This window comes from Oncorhynchus kisutch, linkage group LG21 (genome assembly GCF_002021735.2).
Source record: "Oncorhynchus kisutch isolate 150728-3 linkage group LG21, Okis_V2, whole genome shotgun sequence".
Taxonomy (NCBI): domain Eukaryota; kingdom Metazoa; phylum Chordata; class Actinopteri; order Salmoniformes; family Salmonidae; genus Oncorhynchus; species Oncorhynchus kisutch.
The window spans coordinates 11,552,772-11,579,439 of record NC_034194.2 but is presented as its reverse complement, the minus strand read 5'-3'; the positions used below and the strand labels follow the sequence as shown (position 1 = coordinate 11,579,439).

The 26,668-nt window shown below is 46.2% G+C and overlaps 1 protein-coding gene across 1 annotated transcript in view; it reads left to right on the top strand.

The window, feature by feature from the left end:
- Window positions 1-339: 339 nt before the first annotated feature.
- tiam2b (TIAM Rac1 associated GEF 2b) overlaps window positions 340-26,668 on the top strand; it is a 36,007-nt gene continuing 9,678 nt past the window's right edge. Inside the window, exons 1-15 of the mRNA XM_031800755.1 lie at window positions 340-680; window positions 9,358-9,568; window positions 9,835-11,166; window positions 12,881-13,358; window positions 15,246-15,421; window positions 16,602-16,826; window positions 18,936-19,121; window positions 19,363-19,509; window positions 21,617-21,679; window positions 23,200-23,367; window positions 23,905-24,009; window positions 24,245-24,323; window positions 24,463-24,552; window positions 24,919-25,134; window positions 26,086-26,183. Of these exons, the coding sequence (XP_031656615.1) occupies window positions 9,841-11,166; window positions 12,881-13,358; window positions 15,246-15,421; window positions 16,602-16,826; window positions 18,936-19,121; window positions 19,363-19,509; window positions 21,617-21,679; window positions 23,200-23,367; window positions 23,905-24,009; window positions 24,245-24,323; window positions 24,463-24,552; window positions 24,919-25,134; window positions 26,086-26,183 (3,357 nt within the window). The 5' untranslated portion in view covers window positions 340-680; window positions 9,358-9,568; window positions 9,835-9,840. The remainder of the gene's footprint in view (window positions 681-9,357; window positions 9,569-9,834; window positions 11,167-12,880; window positions 13,359-15,245; window positions 15,422-16,601; window positions 16,827-18,935; window positions 19,122-19,362; window positions 19,510-21,616; window positions 21,680-23,199; window positions 23,368-23,904; window positions 24,010-24,244; window positions 24,324-24,462; window positions 24,553-24,918; window positions 25,135-26,085; window positions 26,184-26,668) is intronic.

Sequence of the window (26,668 nt, the reverse complement as noted above, 5' to 3'; positions counted from 1 at the left end):
TCGGTGCGGCTGGATCTGCAGCCTCTCCCTGTGTTGCGTAACAGAGGCGCTCCTGACTTCCCTCCTGAGTCCCGGGTTCTCCGCCCTTCTGCCAAACTTTACACTTGCACACTTTCTTGCGTGTATCTAGCAATAGTGGAAACTCACTCCAGACAATGTTTATGGCAATCATATGCTTTTAAATCCACGATGGGAAGTGTGCACGCGTACACTTATGAAACAGGGTGGAGAATTGTGACTAAGCCGCTGTGGTTCCTGGTGAGCTCAGCTCCGTGACTCCCTGAATGGGCGGCCTCTTATGTAAACCAGGGAAGGGGTTGGTTTAGGATTTGTTTACATGTTCCCCTCAAATGAGAGAAGATCCTGAAGGCAAGAGGACAACTTGGTGAAGTGCTGCTGCACTTTTCAATTTTCAGTACAGAACCTGAAAGATAATTCTGAAATCTTGAACATGTTTTTCTGAATTCCTCAGAGCAGTCAGCAGGAATAGGTGCACTGTGTGTACTGGGTCTGTGGTAGCTCTCATGTAGGCTATTCAGATAAAGCTTCAGTTGGATTTTGTTCCCAGGTTTTACCCTACAGTACTACAATGATAGCGTCACAGGAACACAAGTGGACGGGATGTTTGACCTTCTGAGACCTGTGAGTCCCATTCAAATAAGAACGGAGCCCTGTTATTGGTGAGTGACCATCTGAGCGGAAATAGCCCTACCCTGACTAAGGAAGTGACTGTGTCCTGAGTGTGTCCTGAGTGTGTATGTTATGTTTACTATATAAAGTATAGTCCGTGTGTACCTGCGTGCCTTGATGTGTGCGTGTGCTTGTGTGCTTGCGTGCCTGGTTGCGTTTTTAGGACATGTAGGATTGTGTGCACTGCAGTGCACGTGAGAAAGACTCAAGAGAATGGATTTGTCCGGCCTCACCTCTCACCTCTCATAAGTGACAAGTCAGCAGAATTCCCAAGCTGTGTGTGCACAGTGTGTGTCCGGCTGGAAGCCAAATCCGACTCTGCGTGCCTTGGTCTTCAGTGTGAGTCAGAGGTGTTTTTGCATAGCCGATCAAACAAGGAGAACAGGGCTGGGCCCTACTGCCCTCTCAGATCACCATCATTTCCATGGCTGTGGAACTCTGGCAGCCATACTGCCACGCTAAGGCTGCACCGTCTACAATAGAAACTATGAACTATGAAAATAAACCCAGCATACAATAGGGGGATGTGGTCCAGAGGTTTTTAGTTGTTTCCAGCTGCTTAACAGGAACGTTACCAAGTCTACTGTAAAAGTCTACGGCATTCCTCTACGGCTAAATGGGTATTTACCAGTGACCTTCTGAACAAATAGTATTAAACTTTAAGCCAATAAATCCACTTAGTTGTACAAATGGGCCTTTTTTCCCCCTGTTTTCTGTTGGTTGCACTGGAAAGAAAACACTTTTTGTTCTCTCATTTGGCATCCAAACAGCAGATCAATACTGTTAATGCACTCCTTTAAGACTTCACTGACCAGCAACACTGTCGTTGCTCCACAGAGAAAATGAATACTGAATCAACTCAAAGCCCAAAGTACTTAGGTTGAGTAAGTGTGATTGTGTGTGTGTGTGTGTGTGTGTGTCAGTCTGTTTGTGTGTGTGTGTATTTGTGTGTGAGGGAATGCATCGGGTTTGCCTGTGGAATCCCTATGTTTACATGGACTTAGCCTTAACCACCACATCCTGCTCATTAGCGTGTGTGGTGGTACACAGCGCCACACAGCTCGGACCCAAGTGCTAAGCTATTGCTGGAGCAAACCCAGCATGCCTCACTCTGACTCTGACCAGAGATGAATGGGACAAATATAGCCCTTCATCACCATATTGTAACCGAAAGACTATCATGGTCATGCTATTACGGGTGTTGAAAACCTGAATAAATGTCGAAATGAATAGCATAAAATAACTCCACTGACGCTTTTAATTGCCCCCTCCCAAAAAATAAGAATAAAAAACTAAATTGGGGGGGATTTTCATTTTTCTACATAAAAGACTGTAAAATCACTAGGAACTCAGCTCAAATGTTTTTTTATTTAGAAAATCTATTCCGAAGTATTTCCACTCATAAATAGAGAGACATGTGATCGTGTACCAATGTAATCAAGGTTTGATTACATTTCTAGTTATGTTCCGCCACCCTGACCATCCGCTCACTAAAAAAAATCATCCCGCGGCTGAATCTAGTTGGGGACCCCTATCCTATGGTTTTGGGTACAGCTAAAGAACCCTTTTAGGTTTTAATCTGGATACCAACTTTTTTTGTAGTGTAGAAATGCACAACTTGAGGGTGCTGCTGGCATTTAAGTGGTTCCTAGCAGGTTTTTGTTCCAATTGCTATTCGCACATTCACAAAACTGCCTGAAATGGACTCAATCGCCAGCGACAGTTCATTCATTTAAATTACATGGGCATCTTTTGAAAGTATAGTTGCCAACATATGGCTCCTCCTTTCAAAGACACTGACAAGCCATCGTCATCACTGTCACCAGCAACACTGTGGCACACCTCTCTCTCAGTGACACTGGCATTGTGTACACAGTGTCGAATGTCTGAGGGTTGCCTTTAACCTCACTAAGCTGTAGTTCCTATGGATCTCCTTGGATAGATATTGAGTCTTGGGCATTAACTACAAGATCCTCCTTCTGACCTATAAAACCCTTCACCACCTTGTCCCCGCTTACCTTTCCGACCTTCTTTCCCCCTTTCAACCCACACGCTGACTCCGTTCCGTCACAGCAGGCCACCTTGTCGTTCCCAGATCCAAGCTCCGGAGCTTCGGCGACAGGGCCTTCGCCAGGGCTGCTCCTAGGCTCTGGAACTCTCACCCTCCAGCCATCCGTGACTCTGAGCCCTTCACCATCTTTCAGTCCCTCCTAAAGCACCACCTCTTCACCTTGCCCCCCCCCCACACACACACACACACACTCACACTCACTCACTCTCACACACACACCCACAACACCTGTTCGCTCATTCATGTTTCTGTTTCGACCTGCTGTTAGTCTGGCCTTGTTTAGATTTCTGCTTTTTGTTTAGGTTTTACAATTGTAAAGCGACTTTGGGTCTTTGAAAAGTACCATGTAGTATTATTATAATTTTATTGATGGATGTTTTGAAGGGCAAAGGGGCTTGATGCTGGCATCTGGACGAGAGGCTGAACAGAAGAGCTCGCGCCAGGCAGTCGTCTCTGCTTTGTGTGGCCCTCTCTGGCCCCCTCTCTCTCTCTCACTTTCTTTCTCTCTCTTCTGGGACAATGGAGCTGGAAGAAAAGAGTGTGTGCTCAGTGGAGAGAGAGAGAGATGAAAGAGCCCTGCCCCCACGAGCACAACTACCATCCATATCACCCCTCTCCTTATGAAGGGTATGAAGATTTAGTTATTTACATCTAGATGGCTTTGGGGATCATTTCGCACTGTATTTCTCACTAGTCTGAAATGTTCCGTGCCAAAATGTCACATCAAGGCAAAAACCATTGTTCTACACACAATCCACTGACAGTATAGGACATACAGAGGCAATATAAAGAGGTGTGCGTAACAAAGGGTTGGAGTCGGTGTCATCCATCGGTGTACCAACTAACCTAACCTAAATGTGCCAGAGGAAGTCGCCACATAGAAGTGGCCAAACACCCATGTGCCCTGGTGAAAATGAGTGCACTAAATAAGGAATAGAGTGATACTGTCACGTTTACTCCCGGTGCTCGACACCATCGTTAGGCGCACCTGCGCCACATGGCACTCCCCTGGACTCGGTCACCTTCCTGATGACCTCCCCTATATCTGTCACTCCCCTTGGTTCTTTCCTCGGGTGTTATTGTTTCTGTTTCACGTTTGTACCCTATTCGTGGCTCTTGTTCGTTCCATGTTCGTTTGGTTTATTAAATGATTCACTCCCTCAACTCACTCCCCGGTATATTTGCTAACAACAGAAGGCTCAGCTGCAGTGATGGATCAATGGGGTCCAACTCGAATTGACAGCTAACTTAGTTAGAAATTGACCGATTGAGGTAGAGGGTGGAAATGGGCTGGAGGTGGCTAAAGATTTTTTTTTTTCATTTAATTTAATACCAGGTCAAATATAGTCTGGTTAGCAGACAATGGGGCAACACTGTTTGGCGAACAGAGGATGAATACGTGAATAAGAGAAGCAGTGCACACTAGTGAACCATGGGCTCTATTTTAACTAACCTAACGCAATGGTAAATCTGTGCGCTGGCGGTGGCGCTATATGTCCAACCAGAATTATGAGAACAATAACTGGCAGCGGCGCAAAAGGGTTGTGTTTTGATGAATTAACAAGTTGTAGGTGTGATGAGGGCTTGGCCACTCACTGGCCAGTCAACGCGTTCAATTTTCTCAAGTTCTGTAGGTTATTGTGTTGTCATCAACTCCAATTCTTCTGGCGGGCACAGACTATTCTCCTCCTAGTCCATTGTTGATTATACCACAATACAGTTTGTTAAATATCATAAGCATAGCAACAGAAGAGAGAAAAAAGGTCAACATTGTAATTGGCGTCAATAAGCCTGGCCTACTTGTCTTTACACATCGCACTTCTCGTAAAATAAAAATACTAGGCTCCTGTAAATTGTATTGTATGTGTGAGGCAGGTTCTCAGTAAGCAAGATATATATACTAGGCCTACATTTGATACTGCATTATAAGGACTGAAAATGTTAAATAAGTTTGGAGGAGCGCGTCTTTAGTAACTGGATGAGAGGCACTCTTTGGGGATTGGGATGGATATTTGACCAGGCAAATTGAAGTATGCAAGTGGGCATATGTGTGTATGTTTCAGGACGTACAATATATTTTCAATTCAATGCACTCTGACGAAAAATAGACTACTTTGCAAGGCCATGATAAAAAATACACAATGCATTGCTGTTGAACCAGCCTTTGCTATAGTAGCCTAGGCCTAGGGTAGCCTATGGAGGGCTTGGTTTCTAATCATATGAAATGGAAAACAAGGAAACTGTTTTTTTTAAACCAGCAACAATATTTCTAAATAGGGTGCGGTCAGAAGTGCAATATCATAAATGACTTAACCTGTTCCATGGCACTGGGTGCACACAGGCCTATTCATTACGCATAACATGGGTATGCCTATACAAAATACTAGACTCCTGTCAATTCTAGCGTTGCCTATGTGCGAGGCAGATTTTCTCATTTTTTTATCCACTGTTAATATGGCATTATAGGAGGAGGGAATCATTTGGAGCCGGAAGTGTGTCTTTGGTAATCAGACAAGGTGCGTTCTTTGAAAATGGGGATGGATAGCCTACTTCAACAAGTGGAATGCAGTTATGTGAATTGTGAATAATAATTTAAAAAAGGGGGAAAACCTGAAATACTTCAAAGCCCTCTCAGTAGACCATTTAAAACCTGTTCATTCATAGGCTACCTGGCTAATGAGCAGGCTAAAAAGACAATGCAATGCTGCTAAACCGGCCTTGATTAAGGAGAGGGTAGGTTGTGCTTGTTTTTTAAATAAAATTAAACTAAATGGGGGGGAAACCAAACATTTTTTATGTTTCGAAATATGAGATTCACCGGCACAAAAGGCACATCTCTGGTTCCATGGGCACTACGTCATGGCTGGATAGGGTGCGCTTCCACTCTCAAAATCCATTCCAATCGATGCCATTATCGACTACGTTATCGGTGTGTCTTAAAACATCCCATTAGTGCTACATGAAATGGTCCATTTTCAATTTATTTTATTTTTTTCCTCAGCGCAAGCGAGCTGATGTTAGACAGGTAAAAATGGCCAAACCTGGCGTTAGGGCTGTAGAATGCCAGTGCACTCGTTTTTACATGACTAAATTGCAAACTATCGTGCGTTTGACACTTGTTCCTCCTTAGCGCCGGACGAAAATAGAGCCCAATAAGTCTCTAAATCCCAATGACATCAATGAACAATTTAGTCCTAAATCTAAGTTGCATGTGCTTATCTCAACTCTGAATCTGGCACTATATGAGTATGAATAAAAACACCAGACCACATCTGGCCTGAGCAGTCAAATTCTGATGTGTGGACAAATCAAGACAGACCAGAGCACACTATACCAACAGTTTTATCAAGACAGACCAGAGCACACTAGACCAACCAATTAACTTTTAACAAGGCACACCTGTTAATTGAAATGCATTCCAGGTGACTACCTCACAAAGCTGGTTGAGAGAATGCCAAGAGTGTGCAAAGCTGTCATCAAGGCAAGGGATGGCGATTTGTTGAACACTTTGTTGGGTTAATACATTATTCTATATGTGTTATTTTAGAGTTTTGATTATTCTGAGTAAAAAACCTGAGTAGGTGTTCAAAAACTTTCAACCGGGTGTGTGTGTGTGTATGGTGGGACAACAACCTCAATATACTTTAAAATGACAAATATATTCATACAGTTATTTGGCTGTGTCCAGCTCGCTAATAATCACTTAATTGACAGCTAGACAGCGCATCGGAAATTCCCAAAACGATGGATAGAGGACTATTCATTTTGACAGCGAGGAAATACAAAAAAATGTAATACGGCCCTCGGGACCTCATTAAAGACAGAATGCGGCCCCCGGGGCAAAATGAGTTTGACACCCCTGATCTAAACCATCACAGCCAAACAACAACAATGGCCCCCCCTTCTTCACTCTCTATTTTACTTCCTCTGACTCCCTGATCCTCCTCCAAGTGTCTGCGTGTGTATGTGTGCGCGACTGCACTATTGCCTGCATGTGCTTGCTCTCCTCTGCATTCCTTCCTGAGTGTGGCGTGGGACTTTGTATGGTATGCTTCGTCGAACAAGAGGCCCAGTCACGGCTCCAGCTCTCAGGTGGCCAGCTGCCATTTACCACCAGCCTCAGCCCTCCTACATGCCCATAATCGCTGAGAGAGAGAGAGAGAGAGAGAGAGAGAGAGAGAGAGAGAGAGAGAGAGAGAGAGAGAGAGATGCATTGGGTTGTTGGTATGTTCTTGCGTTCGCACTTGCCACCATAGCATAGTGTCAGTCCTGAGGGAGGTAGGAGGTGTCTCTGCTTCCTTCTCTTTATGATCTAGCTGTTCTTCCTGTTTCCTCTATCCGGCTGCTGAAGGAGAAATGATGCACTGGATTTTGGCTCCATCCTTAGTAGGCTACACATGCTGCTGCTGACACAGTGTGGGGATTTGAATCTACTGAACCTCTTTTTCCTTAAATGAAACATCTACATTCATGCCTCCTACAGTTTTGATCTGTTTGAAAAAACTTTACAAGGTCAATTTATTTAATCATGTTGAATTTTGCTGTGAAGGTGTCTGTTTACAATGAACAATTGCATTGTGCGATGACTCATATGTCCTGTAGTCATAAACTTGAGCAGTTGTGTTATTACAATATTAGATCATAGCGGTAGATTTTCAGTTGGGAATTCTTGGCTGCAGCAGATGTGCTCTAACGACATTCATGTGACAAACATAAAGTGGATGAAGAGAAGGGCCTGTACCTTTTTTTAATGGTCTGTTTTAGAACACTGTCAGGATGCTCTCTCTCTCTCTCTCTCTCTCTCTCTCTCTGTGTGCCAGCCCTTTATCCCCTTATGGAAAGTTGTGTGAAGTATGTGGGGCCTGGCTGAGACAGTGGTCGCTTCCCAAATGGCACCCTATTCCCTATATAGTGCACTACTTTTGACCAAGGCCCATGCCTTGGTGAAATGTAGTGCACTATATAGGGAATAGGGTGCCATTTGGGACGTAGTCAGTGTTTAGCAGGCCCGTGTAAGCACAGCAACAGGAAAGGGGTCAGGAGGAGGAAGAGAAAGGCAGAGGCTCTTGCTGGGACAAGAGAGCAAGCAAGATAGTAAAGGGGGATTCAGAGGGAACTTGTTTCGTAGTACTGCATTTGGTGCACAAAAGGAAAGACAATGAAGTTCTTCACTGAAATAGTAATTAAAGGTTTGAACTGTTTGTTTTGAACCGCTCTGATGTCATGGGATAAATAGGATGTGACTGTGTATGTCAAGAGCATTCAGCCATCCACAGGAGCACATTCTCATTTTCAGCCCTGATGCCTTCCACAGCAGTATGGCTGGCCTGGAGTTCTGCACGGGGGGGGGGGGGGGGGCTCATTGTGCTTGAAGAATGCCAGGGTCGAGAGTGACAGGGCTTCCCCAGCGAGGGAGCAGATGGCCTATCGGAGAGGCACAACAAAAATGTCAACCACCGCCTCTACCTTTAGCCATTCACGGCTTACTTGTCTGCAGCGCAAACCGACAACTGTGTCACAAAGTGCTCCGTTCCACGGTTCCGCCCAGCCCACTGCACAGGCCCATAGTCTGGCGCCCCGGTTGAAAGGGTCCGTCTTCTTTTTACACACACAGCGAGTGTCGAATACAACCTGTCACGCTGCTGGCCGTTCTTCTGTCCTCCTCAACATCCTAGGTTAATGACTGGAGACAACCGGTTGCTCTTTTCTCTGCCGTCTGACTGGGTGCTTCGGCATCCAAGGTTTCCCCATCGGTGCTTCCTGTTGGGTTTAAATGAAGGGGTCAAGGGTTGTTAATGTTTGTCGGGTAAGCAGTGTGATGTATTCTCACCCTGCTTTGTGAAGCCAGGGCTCTGTCCTCCTCTCCTCTACTCCTCCTCACCTCCTCTCCTCTTCCTTTCCACTCCTCTCCTCCCTCTTCAGTAGGAATGAGCCCAGGACAGGAAAGGCGTAGTGCTGCTTTAGTTTACTGCGGAACACAGTGAACCTCGTGCCACTGTAACCTCTCTGTCTCTCAGGAAAAAAAACAACTGTGGGGAAGATGTAAACAGTCTCTGAGGCTTTATCTGTTTCAGGAAACACTGGGGTTGATGTCATTTTTCATCCGTGTCATATTGTATTTCAAAATGTCCTTAATTGTTTTACCTTAAGGATATGTTCTCTTTCATTCCTTTTGGCTTGAACTTGATCTGACTCGAGATTTCTAACTTGTGTTCTTTTTTGAAAGTTTACATCTGACTCTATGAAGAACTCAGAGACATCGCTTGTGGTGACTCTCCAAATAGCCTTGTCTGATGACTTCAACTCAACCGTCTTTACAGTGGAGGATTTTTTTTTTTAGAGAAGAGAAAATTGCTCGGAATTCCTGAGAACCAAAATAAACATGTGACAGAATGAAGTCTGCTTTTAAAAAGGTCCCTTCAGCAGCTCAGTAGCAGTATGTCATGGAAGGAGGCTGAGTGGAGTGGGGGGATGGCCAAGCCAAGGAAGAAGGGGTGTTTAGATTTGGGGTGGGGCTCTAACCACTGTAGGCTCACACACAAGGCAGACTGTGTGTGGAACTGACCGAAGCCCCTCCCTCCTCTGTTTCCCTACAGATGAGACGGAGAGAGAGAGAGAGAGAGAGAGAGAGAGAGAGAGAGAGAGAGAGAGAGAGCGAGCAGCTGTGTGAGTGTGTGAGAGAGAGAGGTGCTCAGTCCTGAAGAGATCACACAACGACACAGAGCCTAGCTAGCGCTGCTGAGACGTAACCCATAGGAGTATGCAGAGTAGTATCTAAGTTTGTCCTGAGGACAGACACCACAACGGGTAAGATAACTTTACAGCTGATGGGCATACAATCGTTTTTTTATGTGCTTTCATTTCATTTAACCTCGTGTGATTTCATTTTATTTTATTTAACATGGTCTTTACGTGATTTTATTTTGTTTAACATCATGTGAGTTCATTTCCTGTCTTTAAAAAAAAAAATTACCAGGGAAGTCAGTTAACAACAAATTCCTTTTTTTCATTACAATGAAATACATCCTGTCTTGATAATCTCTCATTCTGATGTTTTGTCTTCTGCTCAGCAGATCAGAATGGGAAACACTGACAGCCAGTACAGCAGCTTTAACGTCCCTGGGAAATCCAAATCCTGCTCTCTAAAGTTCTACTCCGCTAAAGAGGAGGCCCTGTCCCCCCATAGCTGGTGGAGGGGCAGCGAGGGGAGCGGCCAGGGATACAGAACCAGAGGCAAAGGGGGGAGGGTCTGCCTGCCCCAGCACAAGATCACTCACAACCAGCCTTATGGCTCTTCGAAACACTATGAGCATCACATCACTAAGGAGGGCAGGGAACTGGGGGGGCCCCCGGGAGCCAAGCTGAAGCCCATCTCTCCACAGAGGTGTGGCAGAGGGGACAGTTCCCAAGTGACCAGGAAAAACGTCTGTCATACCGGTTACAGTTACCTGGAGAGTAGTGGGGAGAGTGTTAACGGTCTCGGGGCTAATGGACAGCGTACCCCCGAGAGGACTTCTCCGTGTGAGCACGGGGTTCCCCTAGAGAGCCGCAGCAGCCCCAAGGTGCTTCTCCGTAAGGACGGCAGCATGCGTGTTGAGTTCACCAACGCCATGCGGATGTCGCTGGAGCCCCAGGATCTGTCAGGCCACAGCCACCCTGTGGTAGCCGCCCCAGAGCCCTCTCTGACTAGGACCAGCAAGGGCAGCTCCCTGAGCTCCGAGGGCTCCTGGTACGACTCTCCCTGGGGGAACCCCACAGAGCTCAATGACAATGTGTTCACCTGTAGTCAGACCACAGCGGGGGACAACAGCAGCGGCTACACCACCTACTCCTCCACTCGCACCGAGGAGACGGGCTGCGGCTTCAACACCTTCTCGTCCGCCCACACTGAGGACATCTCCCCGGGGTTCAACCCCAGCCTCCTCTTCCAGACTGTGGATGGTAACGGTCAATATACAAGCCGAGGGTTTAACAGCAACGGGTATAACACTTGCTCTTCGGGCCGCACTGAGGACAGCGGCATCGGGGACTCCATGATCCTTCACCCGGAGAAGAGTCCGTTTAGCCTCATGTCCCCTCCTGTGTCCCTGTCGGACCTCTACTCTAACCCCAGCGTGGCGGCTGTGTTCCCCACTGCTCAGTTCCAGGACGTCCCCCAGCAACGGGGGTCGCTCACTTCGTTACTGACCCTGGACGCGGTCATCCAGGAGGAGAGCTCGGGGTCGTACGACCAGCGCTACTCCTCTCACAGTCGCACGCTGCCATGCAGGAGGGTTACTGCCACGGTGGCCTCCGAGCCCTCCGCCATCATGATCGGTAACAGCAGGAAGGACAACCTGAAGAGCCGCATCAGGCGCCTCGGCGACTGGACGGGAAGTCTGAGCAGGAAGAAAAGAAGACTACAGGTGAGGAAAAAGGGGAAGAAAGAGGGGAGGGGAGGAGGGAAGACTGGGCATGTAGTGTAGACTCTTTATCATATGACGTGTCCCCAGTTGTCGAAGCGATGCGATAAGACTGCTCACTGAGTCTGTGTGGTGGTAATCTCATTGTTTAGGTTGTTTGGGTCAACGTGATTGGCTGATGGCCGTTGGCTCTTAAATCCAGTCTGACGATGCAGATCATTGCAGTGCCACATGAATGTCTCTCTGTCACATGTCATCCTATGGTTCCTGAACACCCTCAGACTTATACCTGACCGGATCCTTGGAGATACTTTTGTAGCTTGTCCTTTAAATAAACAACATCAAGCCATTGCGATAAACACTACTATGAAAGGAAAAGGCACCACAAAATAAATGATTCCAACAATAGTTACCCAATGGAACATTTTCAGAACCTTATATAATTTTGACAGATATTATGTAAGACTATAGGCCAGTCTCCCTAAGACTTTGTGTAGAATTATATGATATTTACATAGATTTCAAAGATCGATGATGTCGGTTCAGAAATCAAACCTTCCCCGCTCTTTTTGCCGCTGGAGAACATTACATTGGTATTTCATTACTTCCTAAAAGTTCAAACGTGGTTACATTTCATTTCAATTGTGGTAACGCCCTCTAACTCGTTTGACGTTGGAGATTTTTTGCCAAAATAGTTCCGAGAACGTTAAGAAAAAAAACGTTCTCCATGGGAATTTCAGTTTTATCGAGTACAGGCTTAACTGACTGGACAACAAAGACAGAATGCAATATGGCATTTTTATTAAGCAGATTGGGGTAGGCCTCGTCCCCGGGAAATGCTCCTAGGAACCAGACGGGATGACAGGTAACCCTTTGCTGGGGTAGCTGGCATCGACTAATTCCACGGATAGAAAACAGAAGATCCCGGTTTGAATCTCACTGACGCCGTGCCAGATTTAAAACCATAAATGTGTTTGCATGATTAATACCGAAGCAAATTCATTTCCATGTGTTCTGTGTTTAGAGTTCAAAACAGTTCACCTAAGCTAGAAGTGTTATTAAAAGTCTTATTGAGGCGTGTTCTTCGCATGTTATTGAATTACCTTCAAATAACCTGTCATTTCTGTACTCAGAACGTCAATAAAACCTCCCAGGAAAATGTTCAGGGAACCATAGTAATACGTTCCCGAGACCTCCCTGCAACCCAGAACAGGCAAAATGTTCACTTCCTGTCTTAGAACTTTCCGTTTTACCGGTCAGGAAACGTGTTGTTTTCACTCCCAGAACCAATGGGAAACCGAAACCCACAACTTCCAAGGAACCAAATGTACTAGCTGGGTAGGCTCCTGCTCCTATGAGCGATTCCAGCTAGCACAAGCCAAGGCCAAGTCCTAAGTATGTTTGCTCTAGATTGGTCTGTATAATATCCATGTCTTCTGTTACTCGTACCAGCAACATTCCAGGGTATGATTGTATTATATCATGTCAGAGTATCGCACAATACATCTCATATTATGTCCTAATACAAACAGAAAATCATGGCATCCTGTCCAGGAAATGGTCAATCGAGAAATACATGAGAATGTGGCTCGTCTGTGTCCCTGATATTGCCATATTGTTAGACGATCATTCAACTTTGCGGGTCTTTTTAAGGTCTAGCAAGCTATTTATTAATTCTTTCCTCTCCAACCACCCTGCTCTGTCTCTCTCTCCCTAGGAGCCTTACGGTAGTGAGACCAGTGAGGGCTTTAGCAGTGGAGTGGACCCTGGGTTAGGTAACTCTAGCTCCCAGTTAACTGGTCCACTGTGGAATCCCCTCCACACCCAGGCCTACACCCACACCCAGGGCCAACAGTGGCACAGTGAAGCTCTGCGCCAGAACATCTACGAGAACTTCATGCAGGAGCTGGAGACAGGACGCAACAGTGGGCCGGAGAGGACTGAGCCCTCGGAGGAGGGAGAGGAGGAGGAGATGGGAGGAGGGGGGGGAATAGGAGAGGGAGAGCAGGGGGAGAGCAGTGGCAGTGGCTCCCTGGGTTCCCTGGAGCAGCTGGACCTGTTGTTTGAGAAGGAGCAGGGGGTGGTGCGCAGAGCCGGCTGGCTCTACTTCAAACCCATCCTCACCCTGCACAAGGACAGGAAGCTGGAGCTGGTGGCCCGTAGGAAGTGGAGGCAGTACTGGGTCACACTTAAAGGTAGGGCTCCCTCCTCCTTCTACCTGCACTCGCTCAAAATAACCTGTGCTACATACAGCCAATTGGGTTTACGTCCAAAATGGCACCCTATTCCCTATATAGTGCACTTCTTTTGACCAGAACCCTAGAGCACTATAAAGGGAATAGGGTGCCATTTGGGATGCCTCTTAGGTCCCCCTTGGGAAAGAAGTCTTCTGACCATAATGGGACAACCTGGTTAAATAAAGGTTAACAGAACAGCATCTGCTACGACATGTATTTTGTTTTATATACTGTACAGTGCATTCGGAGAGTATTCAGACACCTTGACTTTTTCCACATTTTGTTACGTTACAGATTTACGTTACAGATTTAAAAACTGGTGTTTAGACATTTTTGCAAGTTTCGTACAAATCAAAAACATCACATTAGCATAAGTATTCAGACCCTTTACTCAGTACTTTGTTGAAGCACCTTTGGCAGCAATTACAGCCTCAAGTCTTCTTGGGTATGACGCTACAAACTTGGCACACCTGTATTTGGGGAGTTTCTCCCATTCTTTTCTGCAGATCCTCTCAAGCTCTGTCAGGTTGGATGGGGAGCGTCGTTGCACAGCTATTTTCAGGTCTCTCCAGAGATGTTCAATCAGGTTGAGCCACTCTAGGATATTCAGAGACTTGTCCCGAAGCCACTCCTGCGTTGTCTTGGCCATGTGCTTAGGGTCGTTGTCCTGTTGGAAGGTGAACCTTCACCGCAGTCTGAGCTCCTGAGTGCTCTGGGGAAGGTTTTCATCAAGGATCTCTCTCTACTTTGCTCTGTTCATCTTTCCCTCAATCCTGACTACTCTCCCAGTCCCTGCCGCTGAAAAACATCCCCACAGCATGATGCTGCCACCACCATGCTTCACCATAGGTATGGTGGCAGGTTTCCTCCAGATGTGACGCTTGGAACAGGCCGAAGAGTTCAATCTTGGTTTAATCAGCCCAGAGAATCTTGTTTATCATGGTCTGAGAGTCCTTTAGATGCCTTTTTGTAAACTCCAAGTGGGCTGTCATGTGCCTTTTACTGAGTGACTTCCGCCTGGCCACTCTACCATAAAGGCCTGATTGGTAGAGTGCTGCAGAGAGGGTTGTCCTTCTGGAAGGTTCTTCCATCTCCACAGAGGAACTCTGGAGCTCTGTCAGAGGGACCATCGGGTTCTCGGTCACCTCCCTGACCAAGACCCTTCTCCCCCGGTTGCTCAGTTTGGCTGGGCGGCCAGCTCTAGGAAAGGTCTTTGTGGTTACAAAACACTTCTATCATTTAAGAATGATTGAGGCCACTGTCTTCTTGGGGACCTTCAATGCTGCAGATATTTTTTGGTATCCTGCATCAATGCAATCCTGTCTGAGCTTTACGGACAATTCCTTCGACCCCATGACATGGTTTTTGCTGACATGCACTGACAACTGTGGGACCTTACATAGACAGGTGTGTGCCTTTCCAAATCATGTCCAATCAATTGAATTGACCACAAGTGGACTCCAATTAAGTTGTAGAAACATCTCAAGGATGATCAATGGAAACAGGATGCACCTGAGCTCAATTTCGAGTCTCATGGCAAAGGGTCTGAATACTTATGTAAATCAGATATTTTTGTTGTATGTTTTTTACACGTCCTGAAATGTCAAAATACCTGTTTTCCCTTTGTCATTATGGTGTATTGTGTTTAGATTGATGAGAATGTTGTTGTTTTTCAATTTAGAATAATGCTGTAACGTAAAACAATTGGGAAAAAGACAAGGGGTCTGAATACTTTCCCGAATGCACTGTATGTAGGTATTCCCCTTGACATTGGGTCATTGTCTCACAATATGGTTCTAGAGCTCTGTCTTAGCTAAAGCCTCCTCTCCTCCCTGGTGCATACAGGGTGTACCCTCCTGTTCTATGAGACCTATGGGAAAAGCAGCTGTCCCGAGCAGGAGCTGTCCCCGCGCTACGCCCTGCTGGCCGAGGACAGCATTGTCCAGGCCGTCCCCGAACACCCCAAGAAGGAGAACATCTTCTGTCTGAGCAACGCCTACGGAGATGTCTATCTGTTCCAGGTACGTTCTACCCTAGGCTCGCTCACCAGGATTCTCAAGCTCGGAAGTACCTGTATGTGCCTGTGGAATAGACTGGGGACGAGGTTAGTTCTACACAGACCGTTGTGCCGTCAACGGAGGCACTTGTCAGGGAGGTCCTCATTCGCTATTGTCGTTTGAGATCTGCAGTACGTCGTCATTTTTTTTATGCATTCTTTACAAATCGGACACTGCAATGCTGTAAGCTTGTCCCTTGTTTTGTCTTGTAGGTGGATCTCTGTTTCGTTGAGCACAGTGTGAATGAGTAAGAGGGAACATTTTAGGGTTTTCTGCTGTATGCCCCTGCTCCTGTCTCATGGACCCCTTGTGATGGACTTATGTTTTTTTCAACTCAGTCTGTTGCATTCTTTTTTTAGAAGGGTTATATATTTGAGCAACTCCATATGCTTTGGGACGACCACAAATATGGACTGGACTGAACGTCTGCTTTTTAGGATGGAATGTGCCGCTGTTCTGGTTGGTAATGACCATATTGGTGTTGGTTATGTCCCGTCTGGATGCACTGTCAGCGTTAGAGCTCCATTGTCATACGTTCTATAAAGGTAGGGTTGGGAAAAGCATCCCTACTGGCTGGTCTGAGTAGACTAGTTGTGTATATGTGCGCCCTAAATGGCATCCTATTCCCTATATAGTGCCCTATGGGCCCTGGTCAAAAGTTGTGTACTGTGTAGAGAATAGGGTTCCATTTGGCGTGCATCCTGTGCGCCTGTTTGGCAGTAGGGTTGTTTGTCCTCTTTTTCCACATATTGAGAGGGAAAGTGTTGTCTCTCTTTAATGTTCTCCTCACTCAGTTTTACAATCGTTGAAAACATCTTCCTCCCAGAGAGTAACGTTCATTTGATTCATTCACCAAGTGTTTACTAGACACACAAATCACACTGCAGGGCTGTATCTACCCAACGCACCATGGCAACGAGGGGGAAACTGAGGGAAGTGAAACTTCTTAGCGTAGTCACGAACATGTAAACGGGCTTTTGTCTGGCACTTAAGGATCCCTGGCGTCTGGGAAGAGAGAAAGAAAGACGGGAAATGAGAGCCAGGTTCTCCTGCCCTTCCCCTGGCCTGGCACTGTGTCACCTGGCCCCATGTCCCCCTCGCCCAACCGTGGCACTGTGTCATCTAGCCCTGTTCCTCCCCACAGGCTGCCAATCAAACAGACCTGGAGAACTGGGTGACGGCCATCCACTCTGCCAGCGCCTCTCTGCTGGCTAAGAGACAGGGGAAGGAGGACACGGTGCGGTTACTGAGGAGCCAGACACGCGTCCTGCTGCAGAAGATAGACATGGACAGCAAGATGAAGAAGATGGCTGAGCTGCAGCTGTCTGTCATCAGTGACCAAAGGAACAGGAAGGCCATCGAGAGCCAGGTGAGGCACTGAGATGGTCTTAGTGGCTGTGTGTGTGTTTGTGTTTAACTATCCTTGTGGGCACCAAAAGTCCTCACAAGGATAGTAAAATGAGGAAAATTCAGACAAATATATTTTAGGCTTAGGGGTTAGGTTTAGTGTTACAATTAGGGCTCGTGTTAGAATTAAGGTTATGGTTAGGTTAAAGGGTTAAGATTAGGGTTAGATTTAGGGTTAGGGGTTAGGGAAAATAGGATTTTGGATGGGAATCAGTTATTTGGTCACCACAAGGATAGCAATATAAATTTGATTTTGATTTGATTTGTGTGTGTGTGTGTGTGTGTGTGTGTGTGTGTGTGTGTGTGTGTGTGTGTGTGTGTGTGTGTGTGTGTGTGTGTGTGTGTGTGTGTGTGTGTGTGTGTGTGTGTGTGTGTGTGTGTGTGTGTGTGTGTGTGTGTGTGTACTTGCGTGTGAGTCTTAAGAAGGGCCAGACTACTGCATTTGGGGCGCCCCCAAAATGCACATTTTTTAAATAAATATCTTTAGAAAAAATGTACAGTTTTATAATGCTTTTCTACACATTTGTCATGAGGCTATGAGGAAAATGTTGCAGTTTTAAAGCTAATTTCCTGCTATTCTACACTTTTTGCCATGGGTCAGAGAGAAAATGTGCTGTTTCATAGCTATTGTTCACATTTTGCCATGAGACTGAGAGAAAGTTGTGCAGTTATCAAGCTAATTTCCTACAATTCTACACATGTTGCTATCATATGGGGGTCCACAACTCCCTGACCACCATGGGGCCCACAACTCCCCCTCAAAAAATTGGTTGGGGGCCCCCTAGAGGTCAGCGGCCTCGTGCACGTGCCTTTCGTGCTAGTTCGGTAAAATGGCCGTGGTCTTAAGATCAAGGGCCACCCTAAGACTGAGCCAGTCAAACAAGCAGTTAGATAAATGGGCCTATTAGGTCATTAGTGTCTCAGCTCCAATGCAAACCAGACCATTCTATTCCTGTAGAACCATACATAATTTAACACCTGCATGACATCTTCTTGTTTCTGTCCATAGTCTGCGAGTTACAACCTCCATGTAATGGCAAAAATCATTACCATATAACAACCTTCCTTGTGGTTGTGGAACATATTGACATGAGCGTATATGTGTTGGCAGCATCATTTGTTGAAACTGGAGTTTTAAGCTTTCCGACCCAAGTTCCCTGCCTCCATGACATTTTTATTCCAGATGTTCTCAGTCTAATAGACTAGTACCATCAACACATTCTATCCACTCCTCATAGAAGTCTGTTGTAATGGGAAACCCAGATGAGGGGGATATTTTATAGCGTAACAAACCAAATGCTGATGTGTTTACAGACAGCAGTGTTTCCCGGAGCAACATTAGGGGTAGTTAGGTGTCCTTTCTTCTTAATGGCAGGACAGGAGGAGGGGGTGGGTCATCATGCCCAGTTTGTGAGGTAATCAGATGAGAGGGGGTGGGGGGTGGGGGGGTCAAACCCCCAGAGCCTCTACTGAGCTCTACAGCAGCTGGTCTCATCTCATCTCCAGGCCCACCGGCCACTTTGATGTCTGACGGTCGGTCTCTCTGAAAGTGATACTAGCTCTCTCTGCCATTTGAAGTGAACCTCTTAAACCTCCTCTCTAGATTTAAATCCTCCTCTCACAAACAATGACACTGTTATAACACATTCACCCTCTGTGAAGGAGAGCGAGAATGGGGGAATGAGAGAAGAGAGGGGGAATGAGAGCGAGAGAGATGAGGGTGATTAGATGTGATTATGTCGCTCCAATTAGACATGTGGCTCGTTCTGTAGTTGGAGACGCCCTTCTGAATGAGAGGGTGGGGTGGGCCATTCTGGGTCACCCTCACATACAGGTGCTCTCGTATGGTCACATCACCAAAAATGTGTAAATGAAGGCATTAACGTGGCAAAACTGTCAAACTTGGCCAAACTCTAAATGGCTCTGGCTGTGACTGTGAGTCTGTTCCTCTCCGCCTGGTCTCTCTCTGTCAATGAGAGGGTGGAGAGGCCATTCTGTCACCTTGAAGGGGACTGTAACCCTGTGTACTGTGGTGTAACCCTGGGTGCCTGTCCTGTCTGTTTCTCCCCAGATCCAGCAGTGGGAGCAGAACCTGGAAAAGTTCCACATGGATCTGTTCCGGATGCGCTGCTACCTGGCCAGCCTGCAGGGCGGTGAGCTCCCTAACCCCAAGAGTCTCCTGGCCGTGGCAGGACGCCCCTCTAAGACCGCTCTGGGACGCCTGGGGATCTTCTCTGTCTCCTCCTTTCATGCCCTGGTGAGGCCTGATCTCCACCCTCAGCTTGGGACATTGGATTTCACACATTCTCTGGAACAGTTCCATTGATAACACCTTTATTTATCCCCTTAGGTGCAATTAAGCAATGTTATTGAATGCCATCTATGTTTACTATGATCAGAAAACATCAGCGTCCTCTCTGGTCAGATTTGTAATACAGAGTCTTGGGCTCTTTAGAGTCTCTAACCACAGAAGGGATGTCTTCAATGTCTGTTCTCAGATCTGCACCCGTGACGAGGCGACCCTGCGGAGACGTTGCCGATCTTTTTCCAGAGGGGCTCGGAGTAAGAGAGGCCTCTTCTCCTCCCTCAAGGGCCTGGACAGCTTGACCAAACGCAGCAAGGAGAAGAGGGAGTCCGTGTCCCAGGTACTGTATAACCTCCCTAGAGCCTCCTTACATCCTTCCTACAACCTTCCCACAACCGCCCTACAACTGCCCTGCAAACTCCCTATAACAACCGCCCTACAACCTTTCTACAACCTCCATACAACCACCACCCTTAATTAGGTGAACTGCACCATCAACTGGGAAAAGATCTGTGCAGGTTCTCCCGTTTTCTTTTTGCCTGTTCTCCTTTTTAAACAATCCTTTACAAGGGACCTCTTGGCTCCCAACCCAATGGCACGTTTCTGGAGCCCTTCTGTTTTAAACAGAGAGCATGTTTGATAAATCCATCAGAGAAAAAGAAGCGGGTTGGTTCCTGGAATGCTTTTTAAGCACTGTCTGACTCCTCACGAGCCGGGACCCATAAATTAAGCAGACGGAGGGAGTTGAACTTACTCCATTTTCCAGCGGGAGGGAGTCAGGGGGTTGCTCGTCGCGAAACTATCTTTCCTGTACGTCGTTTGGGAACATTCCAAATAGAGGTGATGAGTGAGGCAGATGTTTTGTTTTCCCCAGTCAGGGGCAGAGCTAGCAATCTGCACAAATTCTCATCAGTCATTGAAGTCAAGTCAGTCTCTCTAACAGTCCCAGCTCCCAGTCCCAGTTCTGTACCATCCACTGGCCCTGTCTTAGTCCCTACCCCAACCCCTGTCCCAGAGCTAGCCCCAGACCCAACCCCTATCCCAGCCCAAGCCCCACCTGCCCTGGCTCTGGCCCTGTCTCTGTTGATAAACAGTTGATAAACAGCACTCAGAGAGCAGTCTATTTTGGGATGTTGATAGGATCTTTTATCCCTAGGACTTCAGCGAAGGACAAACCACACTGGGCCCCTCTGCTCTCCCGTCATTGTTTAGTTCTGTCCAGTGTGACATTGCATTAGGCAGACTGGCTGTATTGTATAATGGGATGGATAATAACATAGACATGGTCAACACATGCTCTGTGTTGACATTCTGAAAGATACATCGCACAGTTGTAGTCACAGGCATGCCTGGCGTCTGTGTACTCACGTGGCATATCCATATGCTTAACGGCATACGTTGGTAACGCCCAGTGGTGTCTGGGTAATAATCGGATCCACCGCTGTAACACATTATCGCTCATGTCTCATGTGAACCATCGCTGTCTAATACAATACACACATATATGATGACGGTCCATAGATCTCTGTACACAGGTCAAATGTTGTGCCCAAATACTTACATGATTCACTCCTTACTCACGGGGCGGACAGGGAGAGATTTCCGAGCAGTGAAGTTCTTTGTTATGAGCCTGAGTCAGAGAAAGTCTAATCTCCCTATAAGAGAGGCCAGCTAGACCACTCAATGGAACCGAGATGGAACAGACATCACTGGAAGCCACATGTGGTTAATTGTTGCAAGCTGCAGCATGCCAGCAGCGACAAGCAGATGGTCTGTGTAAACCACTAAACGTCCTACAGCCCCACATTTTACCGAAGGGACTCTACTCTTACCCACTTCTCCGCCAGCCCAGCAATGTATTTTTATTGTAGGGTGATTGGGGGGGGGGGGTCACTTTAAGAGCCCTGTTACTGCTTCCAGAGAGCTGTGATGTCAAGGTGAGGAGTCAGTCAATCAGTCAATCAGTGAATGTTACTCAACCCCCTCTTCATTTTTGAGTTTGTTGTTGTTAAGTTCCAGTAAGCTGTTGGCATTTGTTGACATAGGCATGACCCATTGTCTCTGTGGTGGTCCTGCCTGCCACTGGTGGTGGGCTGAGGGCGGTGGTATTGGTAGCGGTATCTCTGCTGAGGGCAGACTGGTATCTGGGTGGAGAGGAGACAGTCTCCATCCCCGCCAGCCTGATGAGAGCCGTTCCATCTGCCTCACTGCCAGACCTGTAATTTCAGCATCACCAAACCCCTTATTTCTTCCCATGGATCCTCCAAGTCTTATTTCGGCCTCAATCTGGATCAGAATAGTATCAAAGCCTTTGGTTTTAGATAGATAGTTTTTAATTAAATGTATTACATTGTAAATATAGACTGAGTTAGTTCTTTTTAGTGTGCATTTTTCTCCTGAGTCACTGAGTAGGCTTAATGTGCATGTGCTTTTTTTCCATGTTCCAGGTTTTTGAAGGACAAAGTATTGGAGTGCCTGCTGGGCATATCCCCAACCACTGCAGCTCAGAGGTACAGTAAGCACTTTGTCTGGATTTTTCCCCCAACATTTTACCTCATAATTTCCTGCAACCAGTGGAAATATGGCTAATTTATCATAATTCACCAGGTAACTGCATTAAAATATTCTATTCAATAATAACTTTAAGTTGTCATTGATACATTTGTCAGCAGGGTTGGGTAATAAGCGATTACATGTAATCTGATTACAAAAAAAAATACCTTTAGTCAGTTGTTACCAGTGAAAATATTGTAATCAGATTACAGATACTTTTGAAAAACTAGATGATTACTTCTTGGATTACTTTTAAATTCAGAAAGGATGATTGCGAGAGACAAAAATACATTATGACACCTTTCTGTTTTCTCAATGACATTCAACTCTGCATTGAAAAAAAGGCACAAGTTTCAGTTTGTTCCACCTGAGCGAGTCTGACTACAAGTCAGAGACCAGTATGGCACACCAAATGCGTTTGATGGATCCTTTTTGTCCTCTTCAAATGCCTCTTTAGGGGAAAGTAATCCAAAATGAACTGAAAGTAATTAGGTAATGTTACTGAGTTTGGGTAATCCAAAAAGGTACGTTACTGATTACAATTTGACAGGTAACTAGTAACTGTAACAGATTATATTTAGAAAGTAACCAACCCAACCCTGTTTGTCAGGCCTCGTCAAACTTTTCCTCTTTGTTTATGAAAGTCTCCTAAAACTGCCCCTAAATTTGCACTAGAACCAGGTGCTAAGGCGGGATGCATCCCAAATGGCATCCTATTCCCTATAGCGTGCACTACTTTTGAGGGCCCATAGTGACCAAAGCACTATATAGGGAATATATAGGGAATAGGGTGCCATTCGGGATGTACTCAAGGAGTATTGTAGTCGATCAATCTCAGCCTCAGACTAATCCTTTTATAGGGGAGAATGAGGGTGGGGGGATGGAGGTGGGGGTATTTCTATTCACACAGGGTCGGGGCTTGCACAGCTGTCTCAACAGCATGCTGATCTGATGACACTGCTCCATGCAAACAGGCAGGCGTGAGGCGGCTGAGTTCGAGGGTCCGGGGGCTGGGGAGGGTTAGGCCGACGGAGGGTCTTTATTCTCCCAGAATTCTATTGTCAACCGGTGTTAATCCCTCTGTACGGCCAGTGAATGGGGACACCTATCAGTGAATGGGGACACCTATCCGTGAATGGAAGACACCACCCGACCTCCCCTTTCACAGACCTGTTGCTATGTACTTTCACTGTCTTTTGACTTCAGTTAAATAGACCCATACGTCAGTTGAGATTGGGGGTTTTGTGGTGTTTTAATTAAACATCTTTGACTGATAGATTTTTAACAGATGTAATGAAAGTTGTCGTTTTTTGTCATAGTGTATAAACATTTGCATCATTGGGGGCAGACGTCCCAGAAAACACAACTTTTCACAAACATTTCCGAGAGATTTATTTAGTAACCTGTTTAATATACGAACGTATTAGCGGTTAAGAAACCGGAATAAACACAATTATTCTCCATCTTTGTCTAACAGAGATTGGACGCTCTTGCCAAAATGCAGTTGATAGCACCACCTGAAGGCAACCCTTGGTACAGCAGTTTGGAAACTCCCATTTGTGTGAATATGCCTGACAGCCAAAGCATTACTCTGCACATCAAACCCGATTTCCTCGTATCGGACTTGCTATCTTTGGCCTGTAAGGTAAGCATACTGCATCTATCGCCTAATTATTCATACATTTCAACACTCTCCTAACTCATAACTCCCATGTCAGCATTTTGCCGTGAATTCTCCAGTGACTGATATGGTTGTTAAAGGCAAAGAGGAAACGATAGGAGAAGATTGCTGTAGGGGTGGTACAGAACAGATACTAGTTTAATTGCTCTTGATACCTCAATAATTCATGCTTTCCCTCCGTAGAAAGTTCTCTCACGGCATCCTTTTAGCTGATCGGGAACAGGGTCAGTCGGGGTATAGCTAGTTACCGTAGCTGAAGGCACTCAAGATATCTGACACTCTGAGGCTAAATGGCACCATATTCCCTATATAGTGCACTACTTTTGACCAGAGGTCTAAGGGTCCTAGTCAGGCTTTGGTCAAAAGTAGTGCACTAAGTAGGGAATAAGGTGGCATTTGGGATGTAACCTCAGTGTGTCCTGGTCAAAAGTAGTGCACTACATAGGGAATGGGGAGCCATTTGGGACGAACATGGACTCATCCTCTTGGATCTTGTTCTAGGAGCGGCACCTGGACCCGAGCCAGCACTGCCTGCGTGTGAGGAGGCTGGTGGGTCAGGTCACGGAGACCTTCTCCCCAGAGCCCACAGACCCACTACGAGACCTGGTGAGGCCCTGGGAAAACGCAGGATCCAATCACTGATACAAGCATTCATTCATTGATTTAGTCACTCATTGTATTATCTCTGAGTCGATACTGAGTCAACTTGCTACATTTCAAGATTCAACCATAATCCACCCATGATTTGAATATAGTTTCAGTGATATCTGGCCTCTTTAGTAAGTACATTGAGGTATGTGATGAGTACTTTTTCAATCTTCTATGTGCTTTTTCTGAACAGGTGTATGAAGAGCTTGAGGTCTTCCCACTCAATGTTTTCACCATACAACTGTCCCGCCCTGACACAGCAGTAGACTTTGGTGAGTAGGGATCAGGTGTGTGTGTGTGTGCGTGTGTGTGTGTGTTTGCAGGAAAGAGCCCATTTACTCTTGGGTTGTGTTATTACAGTATAAAATCATGTATTACTCTGTTTTAACCTCTGATCTCTATCGCCTGTAGGCTTTGCTGTGACAGGCCATGTAGACGGAGCCAGGAAGAGCCATGTCTACTTGAGTGAGGTCAACCCAGGGGGACTGGCTTTCACTGAAGGTACCTCAATTCATCTTTCGAATACATTTGACATATCTACTTTGTATCAGAGACAGAAAAATACAGTATTGATGCATTTGACTTAAGAGTACATACAGTAGTGGTATGCAGGGACTGGACTAGTGGAAGTATTGCCATACCCGGACCACACATTTCCCCCTGGAGAAAGCAGTTCAATCCCTTGTTCCGGCATCTCACTTTCTATGCTCTATCCATCCCATCTGTCTCCCCATCCCATACATTTCTATCTATAAAAACGTACAGAAGGACATGGAGTCCCATTCTAATATAGAAAGAGGCCATAGTGGTCAACACTTTGAGGAGATAACTGTCCGATTGGTTGATGTCTCCTTGTTCTTCCCTCAGGTCTGAGAGCGGGGGATGAGATCCTGGTTCTGAATGGGACCAGTGTGTCCAATCTGGACCTGGGGCTGATACACCTGATGTTCAACCACCAGATCCTCCACCTACTGCTCAGACGAGAGGAGCAAGTCCCTGGCGACCACACCTCTGTCTGGCCAGACTGTGACCCCTGGCAGCCAGGACCACCACCACCACCCAGCCACGGTGTCTGGCCTATAGGTAGAGACTACAACTTTGTATTTTCACCTTGTCTTGATACAGGCTACTTCCCAAAGGGCACACTCTTCCCTTTATAGTGCACTACTTTTGACTAGGGCCCATAGACCTCTGGCCAATAATAGTGCACTACATAGAGAATAAGAGACCATCCCTTCCCACAGATACAATTCTTTAGACAAAAAAATATGTTGTGTTTTGGAAATTGCAGGTGTTGTTGAGTTACTAGATTTTTATTTTTTTACCCTGTTCCTAACTTCGCATTACATTTGGTTTACTATCTGGAGGACATGGTGTTTTCTCACCGGGTATACGTTTTATTTTTCCCCACTAGAGGGCCTCAGGCCGAAGTGTTTTCCAGCCTTTGTATCTTGAAGCACAGAGCCAGTGTGTCTGCCACATCATGTTGAGGGGAATGCCATCCTGCCCAGCCAATGCTGCAGGGTGTTTAGGCCTGGATGGAGACATTAAAATGCCTCATGTTGATTCAATTAAGAAAATGAGAAGAGAGCTGGCATATTTCACTGGGCGACACAGCACGGCTATTATTTGGAATGGCCACATGCTATTTATAACACCATGGGAGGACAATCATCATTGTCTTGATTACATTACTCAATATTGATTTAATGGTGTGTTTATGTGTGCAGTATAAGGGTGTGTGTGCGTGTTTTTACTTGAAATAGCATGATACTGTTATTCCTTCTGGTGTGACGCCAAGTAAGCTGTGCAAGACCCCGGGGAGAGGAGGAGTGCGGCCAAATGAATTGCTCCTGCCTGCTGGGCTTGTAGTGAAGCCAGATCAATGCTGGTTGACACCAGTCAGGTGGACTTAACCAGTAAAACTGCCTCCAGTGGTCTAACCAGGAATTCTCTCTCAGCATCTGTAGATATGCGTGTGTGTGTGTGTGGTCCATCTATTTAATCATACTGGCCTGTCTACTTCTCTCTCAGATATGCCACCGCCCCAGGAGCTTCCAGAGAGCTCCGTAGCTCCTCCCTTGGTGTCACAACAACCACGACCTGCTGATGAGATGGAGCAGCTCGGCCAGGTGAGATGGAGGGCTCTATTTTCGATTGGCATTAAGCCAGCTTGTTAGTAAATTCGACCGGAGCTCTGCCATTTTTAAACACATCCACCGGGATTGGTAATTTACCTGTCTTGTATGAACTCATTTGCGCTGAGGTGGAAGGGGTGGCAATATCTGAGGTGTGTCCTTAAAAATGTGCGCCAACAGTGCCAATTTCAGGCAGTGCTGGTGGGGATATTTAAGACTAACCGAAAGCTGGTTTGCAGCCTATCCAGCCGTGATATACAGTGCCTACAAATGTAGGATCTAAATTTGAGCCAGTTTGCTACTACAGAAAAATAACAGGAAATGTGAATTATTACATTTACTTGTAGGGGTTGTTGATACATTTTTCGTTAGGGCAAATCAAGACTGACATTTTAAAGTGGAAATTACAAACTTTAGAAGCCTTTTTAAACCTTGAATAGACTACACGTTATTATTTCCTGCTGAGCAGGAACATTTTC